At 54.2% G+C, this 13,565-nt stretch overlaps 1 protein-coding gene across 2 annotated transcripts in view; it reads right to left on the minus strand.

Annotated features, from left to right (window-relative positions):
- Nucleotides 1-292: 292 nt before the first annotated feature.
- LOC120858555 (cytohesin-4) overlaps nucleotides 293-13,565 on the minus strand; it is a 31,113-nt gene continuing 17,840 nt past the window's right edge. For both annotated transcript variants that reach the window (XM_040234687.1, XM_040234688.1), the window contains exons 7-13: nucleotides 13,331-13,443; nucleotides 11,151-11,299; nucleotides 6,135-6,246; nucleotides 4,666-4,742; nucleotides 4,130-4,201; nucleotides 3,449-3,603; nucleotides 293-2,223 (exon numbers count right to left, since the gene is read on the minus strand). In XM_040234687.1, coding sequence (XP_040090621.1) covers nucleotides 2,151-2,223; nucleotides 3,449-3,603; nucleotides 4,130-4,201; nucleotides 4,666-4,742; nucleotides 6,135-6,246; nucleotides 11,151-11,299; nucleotides 13,331-13,443 — 751 coding nt within the window. In that variant the 3' untranslated portion in view covers nucleotides 293-2,150. The remainder of the gene's footprint in view (nucleotides 2,224-3,448; nucleotides 3,604-4,129; nucleotides 4,202-4,665; nucleotides 4,743-6,134; nucleotides 6,247-11,150; nucleotides 11,300-13,330; nucleotides 13,444-13,565) is intronic.

The raw sequence follows: 13,565 nt of genomic DNA on the forward strand, positions 1-13,565 counted from the left end.
TTCAGACAGCATGGCCTATTGAGAAGTTCTTTTGCTTTCCCCTGGCCTTGGCAGAACCAGTGCACTCTTGCCCCTGCTTAGAGGGACCCTTGCTTCAAATTTAGCTCCTGGAGATTTCTGTCCAGGTGGCAGCCCCCAGTGGCCAGAGTATGAGGGTCCAGGGTCTGCTGAGTGCCCACTCTTCCCCATCTGGCCCTCCTGGTATCCAGCTGGGAAAGGGATGAGGGTGAAGGGTCTACGCTGGCCTCAAGGATGGCAGATGTGGTCATGGAGAGGACAGAGCCCCACCCACGAGTTGACTCATGAGCTTTATTCTCTATTCTGAGTGATTCCCAGAACAGCCACTCATGCCCAGAAAATCCCCCATTCCACCCTCTCAGTGACAGGGGAGGAAGCCGAGGACCGGAGAGGGGAAGAGAGCGGACTAAGATTGCACAGCCAGTGGCGGGAGAGGACCTCAGAGCCCCTGACGCCTGGCTGCCCCTTCAGGGCCAAAAAAGGCAGCAGATGTGGCACTCAGCTCCCATGCTGCCACGGGGCCTGTGGAAGACTTCAAAGGTCCTGTAAATCTTCTTCCTGTCACACCCAAACAGATCCACCTCAGTGCAGTATCATTATGAGGTGCTTGCACACCTCCAGAGACAGTGGCCTCAGCACTTGCAAGGCAGCTACTCTGTCCTGACCCCACAGAGAGTGTGTGTGTTGTGAGGTGGGGGAAGAAAGGTTGCTTCCCCTTCCTGGGGGAATTCACCCTGTCCGGCTCACCTACGCAGGCTGACAGTCGAGCCGAGGTAACCCCATATCCTGTTTTCCTGCAAGGGAACTTCCCTCTAGGGACTCCCCCAGGGCCTGTGTGGCAGGGTAAGTCCTGCTACTGAGAAGAAACCTGTCTGTGGAATGCTCCTCCAGGCTAGGGCCTCCCTGGAGACGGAACTGCCTGCCTGTGGGTAGTGAAGCCAGCTTCACGCTTGATGGTGCTATGCCAGAGAGTCTCAGGATGCTAGGACCCATCTGGGGCAGCTGCTCATCACCTCAGGAGCCCTGGGCAGTGGTCCAGCAGGGAAACTGTGGCAGGGACTCTGCTACAAGGGTGTACATTACTCATGGCATGGCTGCTGCCTCCAGGCAGCCCTCCTGGTAACCACAGATCACAAAGCTCTCTTCTTGGTTTCTTGGTTGTACCACCATTTCTGCTTGAGTATGTCTGCTTGAGTATGTCTGCATGTCTCTGCCATTTGCTTGAGGAGTCCCACCTGTCCCTTCTCTAAAATGAACATCCTTGAGGATGGGTCCACTCTGCTCTCTGCCTTCTAGCAGTCTTCAGTCCAGAGCCCCTTCCGGCTCAGTAAACAGGTGTAGACATCTCCAGCCAGAAGCTCCTTGGGAAACCCAGCACATTCCTATACTTCCACAGACAGGAAGCAGTCTGAGAGGGGCCATTGCTGGCAGGTTGAGGGGTGGAGTGCACAGAACCAGAAGGGCTGGGCCATTCCTAGCCAAGCACCACAGTTTTCCAGGAACCAGAGAAGGAGTGTGACTCAGCCGAGGGCACACAGCAAGTTGAGACAAAGCTAGGACTGAGACTGTGATGTCCAGGCTCCTAGTCCAGTGCTCTTGGGTCTCCCAGAGGTCATATCCATGGATCTGAGATGTGTCTCCTGTGTCCCTTGGGCAGGGAGGGCCAAGCTCCTACTGAGGATGGGGAGGGGCTGGCTGAGAACCCCCTGAGCAGAAGGAGGAGGCGTCGCCATGTGGAGGGTAGGAAGCACTCAGGCCCCTCCTGCTTTGAAGGCTGATGGCATTTCAGAGGGCAAGGAGACTTCTAACAAAAGAGGAAACTGAGGCCCAGAGAGAGGGCAGGGTGCCAGGCTATGGCCGCTTTCCTTACCCCTTCCTGTAGTGGACTTGGGGCAAGGGTGGGGCCTTTCCTGGATGGCCAGGGCCAGCAGCCTCACGATCAGGCTCTGAGACCTTGGTGGTTCCCACCTACTCCGGCTCTTGAGCCCTGCCTCCCCCACCCCCGCCCCCGCTGTCAGGTCGAAGTGAAGGGGGTTGAGGGAGGATGTGTGCGGGCCCTGGGGTGGGAGTGGGTCTCCAGGTACCACAGGTCATGGGGCTCGCAGGACACTGGGCACCACCTCCAAGGAAGCTCACTGCTTGCTGGCGATCTTCTTCTTCCGAGCAGAAACCAGGTCGTAGAAGGGGACACGAGTGATGCTGGCTCTGGAGTGAGGGTAGTGAAAAGATTTCAGGGCTGGATGGGCTGGCAAAGGGATCTCATCTCCCAGGGCTTGTAACAAGGGTGTGCTTCTCCCAGGGCAGGGTTGGCCTGCCCCACTGCAGAGGTAAAGCCTGATGACCCCAACAAGGACCTAGCCAGGGTGTGCCACAGGCAGGGCTGAGAGCCTCGGGAATTCTGCCCCCACATATCTTTGGACGCCTCCCCAGGCCCTGTCAGACTTGGAAGGAGGTGACAAGAGCCCAGGTGGAACCAGCAGACCTGCTTGCCAGTTCTAGCTCTGCTCCTCTGGCTGTGTAGCCCTGGGCAAGTCCTTTCCCTCTCTGGACCTCAGTCCTCATTTGTAAAATGAAGGTGAGAGTGGGTTTGACCTGGCAGCCTCACAGGGCTGCTGCAAGACCGAAGGGAAAAGACCCTACAAGTCTGTGGGACATACCTGGTCCCCTGCCCATTGACCACTTCCGTGTCTCCCTCTGTCTAAGAGGACTCACCCTCACTGGTATCTCCCCATAGACTCAGAGTCAAGGTGTTATCCTGCCCCTCACCTGGCTTCCCTCCTGTCCCTCCACTGCCCATCACACCTGTCGAATCCCAGCCCCTGCATGGTGGTCTTTCTCCCCTGATCACACCTGTCTATGGCTCTCCAGCCCACCCAGGAGAAACCTGAGCTCTCTGCCATGGCCACTAAGGCCTCGCCATCCTTTGCAGCCTCATTTCCCATGGCTCAGCCCCCACGCTGCCTGGTCCCCACATAGCTCTACCCCTGCACTGCCCGGCATTGCCTGGTCCCATGCTGCCCAGGACCAACTATCCAGGAAGATGTCCAGGCATCCCTATGCCTGACTTGCGCTTTTGTTTTGGCCTGCATTGCTCCTTCCACCTAGAAAGTCCTCCTCCCTACCTGTACCAGGCCTTTCCAGGACCACTTAGGATCCTGATGCTAACAGGCACTGGGCAAAGAGCTTTACTCGTAATATCTCCTATGACCCTCCACCATCCCTATGAATTCTGTGCCTTGCTCCTCTGTGTTCTGGGCCTGGCCTAGAGAGGATGGTCACAGAACATGGTGGAAGGGATTTGCATGCCAGAAACAGGAAGGAAGTTCTGGAGTTAGCCCTTTGTACAGGCAAGGAAACAGGACCCTGAGAGGAGCAGGGACTTCTGAAAGGTAACCAGAGACCCCTCCCCACCAGCCCAGCCACCCGTTACCGAATGGCTTCAATCCATTGGTCCCGCTCCTCAGCGCTGGAGGCTGAGATCCGGTAAGACTCGTGCTTGCCCTCCACCACTTTACCATCGCCATCAGTCTTGCAGGCCTTTATCTTCTGGCCCCGGCAGCTGGGGTTGCAGAGCTCCAGGCAGAACTGTGGGGAAGTGGCCAGGTGAGGGCAGGGCAGGGGTGGGAGGAAAGGGCAGCTGTGTGGCTCTCAGGGAGGCTCAGAGAGGCCTAGACACTTGGGCAAGACCAGCGTCTAGAAAAGCAGCAGGACACACCTGACTGCCAGGCCCTCCTGTGAGAGGAGAACGGGCAGCTCCTTATGTTTAGAACTTACTATGTGCCTGACTTGACCTAAATCCATGATTCCTCTTAAAATCCCAGTTGACAGATGGGAAAATGGAGGCTCAGAAAGGAACAGAAACTTATTGAAGGTCCCAGAGCCAGTATCACGGGCCAGGCTCTGAGAGACAGTGTGGCCAGGCCCTCTTGATGCCTCTTCACGCCAGGATCCCAGTCCCTAAAAGGGAGGCTGAGGCAAGCCTGAGCTACTGGAAGGTGTCACGGACATGGCCTCGCCTCCTGGAGAGCCCAGCACAGCCGCCCTCTCCCTGCACTCTGTTTTGGAAATTCCTACAGCTGCTCTGGCCTGAGGCCACCTCGCTGACACCTACTGGCTTCTTGGGGTCATCCACCTTCTGCACTGAGAGATTCTCAAGGGGTATGATTCCCCGGGGCTCCTTGTCCTGCAGGAGAATAAGAAGAAAGACCAGGATCAGCAAAGGGAGTCTCGAGTCAAGGGCAGGGAGTGAACTTGGAAGTTTTGTTGTTGTTTAGACACTAAGTCGCCTTCAACTCTTTGTGACCCTGTGGACTATAGCCTGCCAGGCTCCTCTGTCTGAACTCAGCGGCACCCCAGACCCCAAAGAGGAGTGTGCCCATCTTCCCCAGACTCTGATCAGCCCTGGAGAGGGCAAGGGAGCAGCATGGGAAGAGCCCTGGCTGGGAGTTAGGAGGCCCGACTTTAAGCCCCAGCTCTGCCTTGCACCTTGGCCCAGCCTCTTCCCCTCTTTGTAGCTGTTTCCCCCATCTGTAAGATGGGTGTGGAGGAAGACCAAATGATCTCAAAGAGGCCCCAGCTCTGCGATGGACTGCTTAGTGAGAATCTGGAAAGGGTTTGAAGAGAGGGACAGGGTAGAGTAAGGCTCACAGTGGTGAACTCGAAGTAATAGAGGCAGCTGTCCGTCAGGATGAACCAGCGTCGTTTCCAGGTCTTCACGCGGCCACCTGCAAGAGCCAGTGATGGAGTCAGTTAACCCTCCTCTGCCCTGGGCTCCCACACTTCTTTCCACGGAAGAGCTGGGCCTCTGATGCCCACCTCTGGGCCCCCACCCTAGCCCCCTGCCCCCTAGCTTGCCACACCTCCCCCTTATCTATCTCTCCCCAACTTAAAACCTGAGGGGTTCCATCACCTCCAGGCTGCCCCAGAGCTCCTCCCTAGTCCGGCCCCAGGGGCAGGCTGGCCATTCCTGCACTTTCCTCCTGCCCCCACCACTCTGTTCATCCCTTGGCCGGCTCCCTGCCTGGTGTTATGCTAAGCCTTTCATTTGCCAGGCAGTGTTCGAGAGGATTCAAGAAACACTCACTTATTAATCCCTATGACTACCTATGAGGAGGGGACCATTATTAACCCTGTTTTACAGATGAGGAGATTGCAGGGCAGAGAGGGTACATCATCTGCTCAAGGTCTGGTAGCAGAGCTGGGATTTGAACCCCAGTGTCTGAGCCCCAGAGCCCAAGTGCATGGTCATTTCCCCACATGTTTAATCCTCCCAGGGATGACTGTTACCATTTCACAGCTGTGGAAACTGAGGCCAAGGATGGATGGAGGAGCTGGGACCTGTGACTAAGAGCTGCCCTGGGGCTGAGAACTGTCAGCTGGGCTAGAAAAGGAGGCTGCAGTCTGCAGGTGGATGGACTGGGAGGTGGGCTTGGAGAGATGGAGGGTCTGAGTGGGCCCGTAGGCCAGGGCCCTGCTCCCATGTACGGCGTCTGTCCTCCCCTGACTTGGAAAGCCTCTGTGCCTGGCTGGCTGCCCCTGCCCAGAGGTGCCCAGCATGTGTGAGGGTGGCAGGCTCAGATGGCCAGGTCCTACAGTTCCGCTGCTAGAACTTGCAGCGGCTGCTGCTGAGGCACCCACCACAGCTCCCCTCTGCAGGCCTAAGGCCCTCCCTGCCCCCAGTCCTGTTGAGGAGAGGTTCCCCAAGCCACATCCTCTCACACTCCCGCCCTCCCGTCTTTCAGGGACAGCCAGCCATCTGCCCACCGAATTCTGCCACTGGCTGGCTATGTGGCTTGGGCTGGTCCCTTAACCTCACTGGGCCTGGGCTTCCTCAGAATCACTTCAGAAAGAAAGATCTGCGGTTGAAGGGCTTATCTATGAATCTGTCAGCTTGCTATCTCCCTTCCTGCTCATTGTTCCCTCCCCCTCTGTCCCCTCATCCCCAGGACAGACGGAGGGAGGGTTGGGGCAAGCAGACGGCTGCCCTGGGGCTCAGGAGACTCTCAATGCCACCACCCGAGGCTTCAGGTCCAATGGGTGCGTGTGTCAGCCGTGTTGCGTGAGTGTTGCAGGCACATCAGTGCACGTGCCCCAGAGTGCAGGAGTGTACGTCTCACCCAGTTTGAGCAGCCAGCCCTCGCGGTCGGGTTTGAAGAAGGTGTGGGTGAGGTCATTGCCATCGTCCTCGGGGATGGAGAAGGGCTCGCTCTTGATGCTGTCAAAAAGGTTCTGCCCCAAGAGAAGGGAGGGAAAGATCCACTGTGACGTTCACCCAGGGCCTGGGTCTGGCCTATGTGGCCTCGAGCAGGTCACTGACTCTGTGTGCCTCAAAGTGGGATGCTGATCTAGTCTCTTACAGGCCCCTCTCCTAGGCAGAGACCAGAGATCTCTTCTGGGGGATGGGAATTTCCCAGAAAGCAGATTTCAGTTCTCTGTGAAGGACTTTCTAGCTGTTAGAGCTGCTGAAATATGGAAGAAGCAACTTTATAGGACAATGAGTTCTCTGTCACCAGAGGTATGCAAGCCAGGGCTGAGAATTCCCTGTGGGAGAGTTGTAGATGTTGGCAATGATCATCCCTCTGTGTTTTGAACCCCCTGCTGTGGGACACTGCTTTCCATGGACAACCTGCCCAGATTTCCAACTGTTTGGGAAAAACATTCTAAATTGTCTAATTCTGCTGATTAAAACCAGGCACAATGCTGGGTCTCCATCATCGACATAATGAAATCATTTCCTTCTGTTGTGCTTGTATGTGCTGCTGTTCAGATGGTTTCCTCGAAATGTTAAATGAAAAATTTCACAAGTACTGTTCGATTCCCCAAAGTTTTAGAAATGGTGTTTGCTGGTTTTTAAATGTCTTTTCTGATCCAGGAGCTTAGGGGTGGTGGTAGGCTAAGAGAGTAGGGGAGGAGGGTGCTGGCCTGTAGCAGGTTTTCCTGGGTTTGATGGAGAGGACTCAGCTGGCTGAGGTAGGGTGAGTGGGGAAGGGCAGGGACCACTTTCCCTTTTTGGAGCCCCCACATTCCTAGAGCAGCCAGGAAGCCCTGCTGCCCCTCCCATTCTGGCCCAGCCTGGCCCTGAGGTTTCCCTAGTAGCGCCGGCTGGTTGAAGGAGTTCTGTTCTCTAAGGCCTGTTCTCTGTCAGCAAAGCTGGCAGCCCATACAAATATTCTGAAGGCCCAAGGGGGCAAACAGGGGGACAAACAGGTCCTCATTCTTCACGACACCTACGGGGAGCCCCCTGGCAGCTTCTGAGGGCCTTCTACAGCCTACACATTCTGCCCCCACGAGGAAAGAAGCTCTGTTCACCCACATTTCCTGTACCTTGTAAAACCAGGCTCCCCCTACCTGCTGTAAGAAAACACCCTTGTACCCGCCACCACCAAATCAAGCTGTCTTCTCCTGGCTGGGTAGACGCGGTCAGAAAGACAACAGCCACTCACCAGTGGTTGTGCTGGCCTTGTGTCCATCCTTCCCCACCCCTCCGTTCTCCTCTGGAGAATCACCCCCTTACTTTCTGTCCAGGTTGCTCAGGGGTTTGACACTGTCCACTCAGCACTCCCTCATGGCTCCAGGAGACAGTGAATGACTCCCATCTGGCTAATTAGAGCATTTCATCATACTGGTCACAGTGACTGATTCAGAGAGGGACTTGTGACCCACACCAGCCAATAAGCCTTCATTCTGAGACTCTAAACTGTTAAGCAAGATGGAAGCCTGGAGTTGCCCAGGTCCTCTCTGGGGAACTTGGGGGAAAGCCTGTTTAAGAGGGAAGCCAACTTGGAAGAGGAGGTTGCTCAGAGATGGAGAGACCAGATTGAGCCCTGACCTCAATGAAGTACCCAGATCTAGCCAAACCTAAGCTGACCATCAGTCCCCCATCTTTTCATTGACATGAGTTGAGAATTCCTCCAGCCAAGGAAGAAACTGGAAGCTGGGAAACAAGTCAAAATCTGCATTGCCAAATCTTGCTTTCTGGTCTCTGCAGAGGGAAAGGCTCAGATAGACATGGGTTTGAACCTGGACTCCTGACAAACTGAGCCCTCCTGGCCAGCTACCTCTATTGGAGCTCACTTTCCTTTGCTGTAAACTGGCAGGGGCGGGGGGATGGTACCTGATGCCTGCGGTCATCAGGAGAACTTAAGGAGCCCAATATACAGTCATTTCTGATGGAGATGCTTGGACAAGAACCCAGGCGGTCTGGCCCTACCCACAGCAGAAGATGCCCTGAACTAACTGTTTCCTCTGTTGGACCTTGGTTTCTCCACCTGTGGCACCAGAGGGTGGATGAGCTCTCCTTCTATCCCCTCTCCTTCTTTCCCTTCTCCACCCCAGTTCCCTCTCTGGGCAGCCCTGTCATGGTGAGTGGAGCCAGGCACTTGAGGTGCTTTGTCTGCTTCTCAGGAGAACAATGTAAGGTCAGTGTCATCAGCTCACTTTGCAGATGGAGAAACTGAGGCTCACACTCAAGGACACTCAGCCATAAAGGCGGAGCTGGGATTTGCTCTCCTGTCCTCTGGGTCCACACCCTGTGCCTTTGCCCTGAGTCTTTTAGGCACTCTGTCCTGTCCCCATCAGGATGGCCAGGACAAGACTTGCTCAACCTGCTGAGCCCCTGCTCCCATCATGCACCTCTCCAAAGCCTTTCCCACCTGCGTACCCTCATGGTCACAGAGTGACCTCTCTTTAGGTGATGTGTCTGGGTCAATTTAATTTCATAAATCAGGTCACTTAAAAATGTTATATATCCTTCCACAAAGCCACAAACATACTTAAAGATACTTAAAGCTGAGTCCTTGCTTTACATGTGGGGAAGATGAAGCCCCAGAAGAAAGCAAGAAGACCCCACAGTCCACAGCAGCTTTCTGTAAAAGCCTTGAAGAGCAAAGACTAGGCCAGTGTGGTTCACTTTGTGCCCTGAAAGCTTCTGGATTAATTAGCCAGCCCAGAGACATAGGTGTTGTGCTAAATACCTTACATGTCTACACTAATCCCATAAGCTGGGAGCTCAGAGAGGTCAAGACTCTTACCTAAAGTCACACAACTAGAAAATGGAGGCGCTAGCACTTGGATGTGGCTGTGACTCCAACGCTCTGTTCTTTTCCCTGCCTCTTGGCTGCCAAGGAGGATAATAAACCCTTTCCAGACCTCCCAGGCAGAGTTTGAAGCTAAATTGAGATAATAGACCCAAAAGCCCTATGAGAAGAAAGTTACAAGCTCTATACAAATGCAGCGCATTGTTATTAACAAAAGACTTGAATTGGGAAAAATGCCTAAGGAGGGAGCTGCTGAAGGAGGCTCTCCTGGGACAGAAGCAAAAAAAGTGGCACCTGGGGGATCCAACAGGACTGGTGCTGGCGGGCTGTTAACTCGTTACCTGCCAGACCAGGTGTGCCCAGCTTCCTGCTCCAAGTACCACAATGAGATGAGTTTTCAAAAGCCTTTCACATTTCAGGCGGTTTACTAAGGGCTGCGGATTTTAAATAATTATTAATGATTCTTAATAGCGACGTAAGCTACCATTTACAGCTTGTGCGACGTACCTGGCATGGGCTATGCCCTTTACGTTTTTAAAAATTACTACTCACAGCAGCTCTGTGACGCAGGCGTCATTATTCCCATTCTCCTGGTTGAGGAAATAAATGGTGGCCCCGAGAGGGTGAGTCATTACTCAAGGTCATCCAGGAGGTGAACAACGGGGGCGGGGGGGGTGGGGGTGGGGTAGATGGGACTTGACCTGAGCTCTAATCTACTCTCAAGCCCTCATTTTATATCATGCCCTCATTCAAAATAAATTTTCTCTGGGGATCAAGGAGGGTGAAGGGCTAAAGGCATGGCTGTTTTCAAACACTGAAGAGCACCAGAATCATTCCAGATCCAGGCTCTCCCCCACCCCCACCAGACTTCTGCTGCAGGACATACACAGGGTGCTAAGCTGCCAGGGTGGGGTTCACATAGTCTCCTCCCCTCCTGCCAGACTCTGACCCGGAGGGCACTGAAACTCTGTAGAGTTCTGGGCACCTCTAATCCTAGAAATGAATTGTCCGTTCATTTTTGCTGAGTCAGGCTTTGAATCTCACTCCCGTCTTTCTAAGATAGTTCCCAGCTCCACGCTGCCCATAGGAAGCAAGCAAACTCTGGAGGCTGTTGTTCAAAGCCCTGGATGCTCTGGCCCCTCCTTGGTGCCCATCACTGTCTGTATGTACCCAGATGGCTACTCCAGATGCCCCTCCCTTTCCCTACCAGGCCAAGTGCTGGCCACTTCCTCTTTCTGGAATGTCCTTTCCCTGCTTCTCCTCTGGGCAAACTCCCACTCAACCATCAAGGCCAGTTCAAAAGTCACCTCTTCTGTGAAGTCTTCCAGGATGGCACCCTTTCCCTGCCTCTGGGAGACTGATAATATTGTCCACTGGGTCTCCATAGATAGGTTCCTATGGTCAGCATAACATGAATCAGACAGGGCTGGAATTCACATGTGTTTTATCTTCTCACCAGACCCTGAACTTGGGTTGAATCATCCCTGGGTGCCCCATGCCAGGCCAGAGCCTGGTGCAGTGTAGCAGGGGTGGGGGCTGTTTGGGATGGGGTAGGAAGCCTGGGTTCCGCTCAACTCTCGAGCTGATGTGTAGCCTATGGAAGACCTGTTTCTTCCTCTCTGAAAGAGGGAGGGGTTTGAGCAGAGACTGGGAATTTTCTGCTCTGACCCACTGAGAGTCTAAGACTCTGAGATTCCAAGAAATAGACTAGGTGGTGTGAGGCACCCTTTCGAGGAAGGTGTGAGTGATGGGTGTCTAGAGCTCCCCAAAGGCTGAGGTCTGGGCAGACCTCCTGGGTGTTCAGTCTTGGACCTCCTTCTTAAGATGGGATTGCTTGTGAAAGCCCATTTCAGGACCAACCTCTTTTGTGACTGTCCATCCCCTGGACAGAGGAGCCTGGCTGGCAACAGTCCATAGTGTTGCAAAAGAGTCAGACACGGCTGAAGCAACTTAGCACATCTCAAGACAGTTATTGACCTGGGAGGGCCCCCTCCTGGAGAGCTCTCTCTTAGATGAGCCCCTCTTGGGTCATGCGCCCAAAGGCAGGCTTCTCCTGGATGCCTGGAGACCTGCTGGGCGGGGCCACGCCCCTCTTACCCGCAGCTGCTCCTCAGGCAGGTCACTGCCGTCGTTGATGCCACGGTTCATGGACACAAAGCGCTCGAAGGGCGGCCGGTCTCGGACGTTGGGGTTGTGGAGGCTGGTGTTGAGCATGATGATGGAGAAGGACAGGACGTAGCAGGTGTCTGCGGGACGCGACAGCGGTCAGAGTCCTGGCCCTGGCCACGCCCCCTCCTCCGCCCTAACCCCTCAGGGGCGGAGAGTTGGCTGTCTCAATGCCCTGAAGGTGCACCCTGTCCTCCCGGCTTGGCATTCAAGTCCTAGCCTCACCTCCCACTCTTCCGGAGCTCCCTGCTGCAAACAAGCTTCAACTGTCAGTTGCCCGAGCCCCTGTGTGCCTCACACCCGGCACTTCTGCTCCTGCTGGGCCCCCTGCCTAGCACGCCCTCTTCTCCCCTTTCTACCCATTTAAACCCTCCTGCTCCAGCCCCCATCCCCGCGGAGCCCTGCCTGCCTCCCTGCCCACTCTGTTCTCTGCCTCCTTGGAACTCAGAGGATGCTCATTGTTTGCTACCCTGTTCAGGGCTTGGTCACGTGCTGCTTGGTAATCTTGCTGGCATTGTGGGGTTCCCAGAGCCGAGCTCCTGTTCTATTATTCAGACTTTCACGTGTTTGTGCTCAGGAGCCAGGCTGGGCTGAGCGAGCGTCTGGGAGGGAGATGATCGCTACTCTGTGATGTTTTAAAACCCTGAGTCCAGAGCCAGGGAAGTTCAGCTGTGACCCCAGCTCTCCGGTTGACCTTGAAAGGTACTTGAGTTCCCAGAGCCTCAGCTTCCCCATCTGCAATATGAGGTGTATTAAGTCGCTTTAGTTGTGTCTGACTCTTTGTGACCCCATGGACTGTAGGCCGCCAGACTCCTCTGTCCTTGGGATTCTCCAGGCAAGAATACTGGAGTGGGTTGCCATGCCCTTCTCCAGGGGATCTTCCTGACCCAGGGATAGAATCTGCATCTCTTATGTCTAACCTGCATTGGTAGGCAGGTTCTTTACCACTAGTGCCACATGGGAAGCCCCTGCAATATTTTAGAAGGTTTAACTTTGAAAAAGCTTCATGTTCATTAGTGATTTTACCTCTGATAACAGTGGCTCTAATGTTGATGGTGCTTGCCCTATGCTAAGCTCTTTACATTCCATGACAACACTAATGAGGCACTATTACTGCCCCCACCCATTTTACAGATTAGGAAACTGAGGCACAGGGAGAGTAAGTTACATGTCCCAGGTCACAAGATTAAATAGTTCAACAGTGATTAAAATTCCTTCCTTCCTAAAATTTTTATTGAGTAACTAATAAATGCTACAGAATGGGGATTCACTGGTGAAAAAATCTGAATGGTCCCCACCCTTGTGGGTTGTTTAAAATTGTGGGGCTGATAGATAATAAGCAAGCAAATCCCTAATTTATGTATAACCACAAGGTGGGCAAATGCTCTGTAGGACTTGTCCATGGACGCACCGCTGAGCAGCCCCTTTCACTTCTCTGAGTCGGTGTCTGGAAGGATGAGAACACTGCTGGTCTCGTAGAGTCGATGTAAGGATTACATGACTTGCATAGATAAAGCACTTAGCATCTGGGGAGTGCTTAGTACTTGGACTTTGTTATTGCTATGCCACCTTCAGATCCAGAGAAGAGGCCAAGACAAGCCTGCCACCAATTCTCTCCCACCCTGTTGGGAAGTGTGGAGGACCGATTTTTGCTGATATCCTTCTTATCCACCCTGGCCCCCTGCATCCTGCCCAGTCTGTTTCATGCTTCTGTACCTTTGTTCAAACTAGAACCCCTTTCCCAAAGGCCCTTTCTCCCCTTGACCTCCTGAAGAACTCCTATTCATCCTTAAAACCCCATTCAGAAATCAGGTTCTCAGGGAAGCCAGCCTGGACATGCTGAATCCCCCATCCTCACCCTCAGATGAGACACTGATACCTTAGCACCCCATGCCATTATTTCCTGCCTTGTCTCCCAAGGATCATACCCTTGGGAGATGTGTATGTAGGCAGCGCTGCCTGACACACACCCAGCAGAGGGTCTGGCATGGATATGGTGCTCAGTGAGGGTTGATGACAGGATCTGGCTCCCAGGGTCTGGGTGCTTGGGAGAGACCTGGTGCCTCAGGAGGTAAATTCACACCTGGCAAGGTCCCCTCCCACATAGGCACCTGTGGACTGGAAGACGCCGGGGTTGCAGAGGCAGTATCGGGAGGCGAAGGTCTCCATCATGCGGTCGATCTTCTGGGCCTCGCCTGGCAGCCGGAAGCTCCACAGGAATTGTCTGGGGGCAGGGAACAGAGCCACGGGCAGTGGAAGTGGAGGACTCTCGGAGGGGGGCAAGAGGGCCCCCATTCCTCCCCTTCAAGAAACCACTCTCCTCGCTCATGCTTAGTCTCTTTATCC

This window comes from Oryx dammah, unplaced genomic scaffold (assembly GCF_014754425.2).
Source record: "Oryx dammah isolate SB20612 unplaced genomic scaffold, SCBI_Odam_1.1 HiC_scaffold_29, whole genome shotgun sequence".
Lineage (NCBI taxonomy): Eukaryota > Metazoa > Chordata > Mammalia > Artiodactyla > Bovidae > Oryx > Oryx dammah.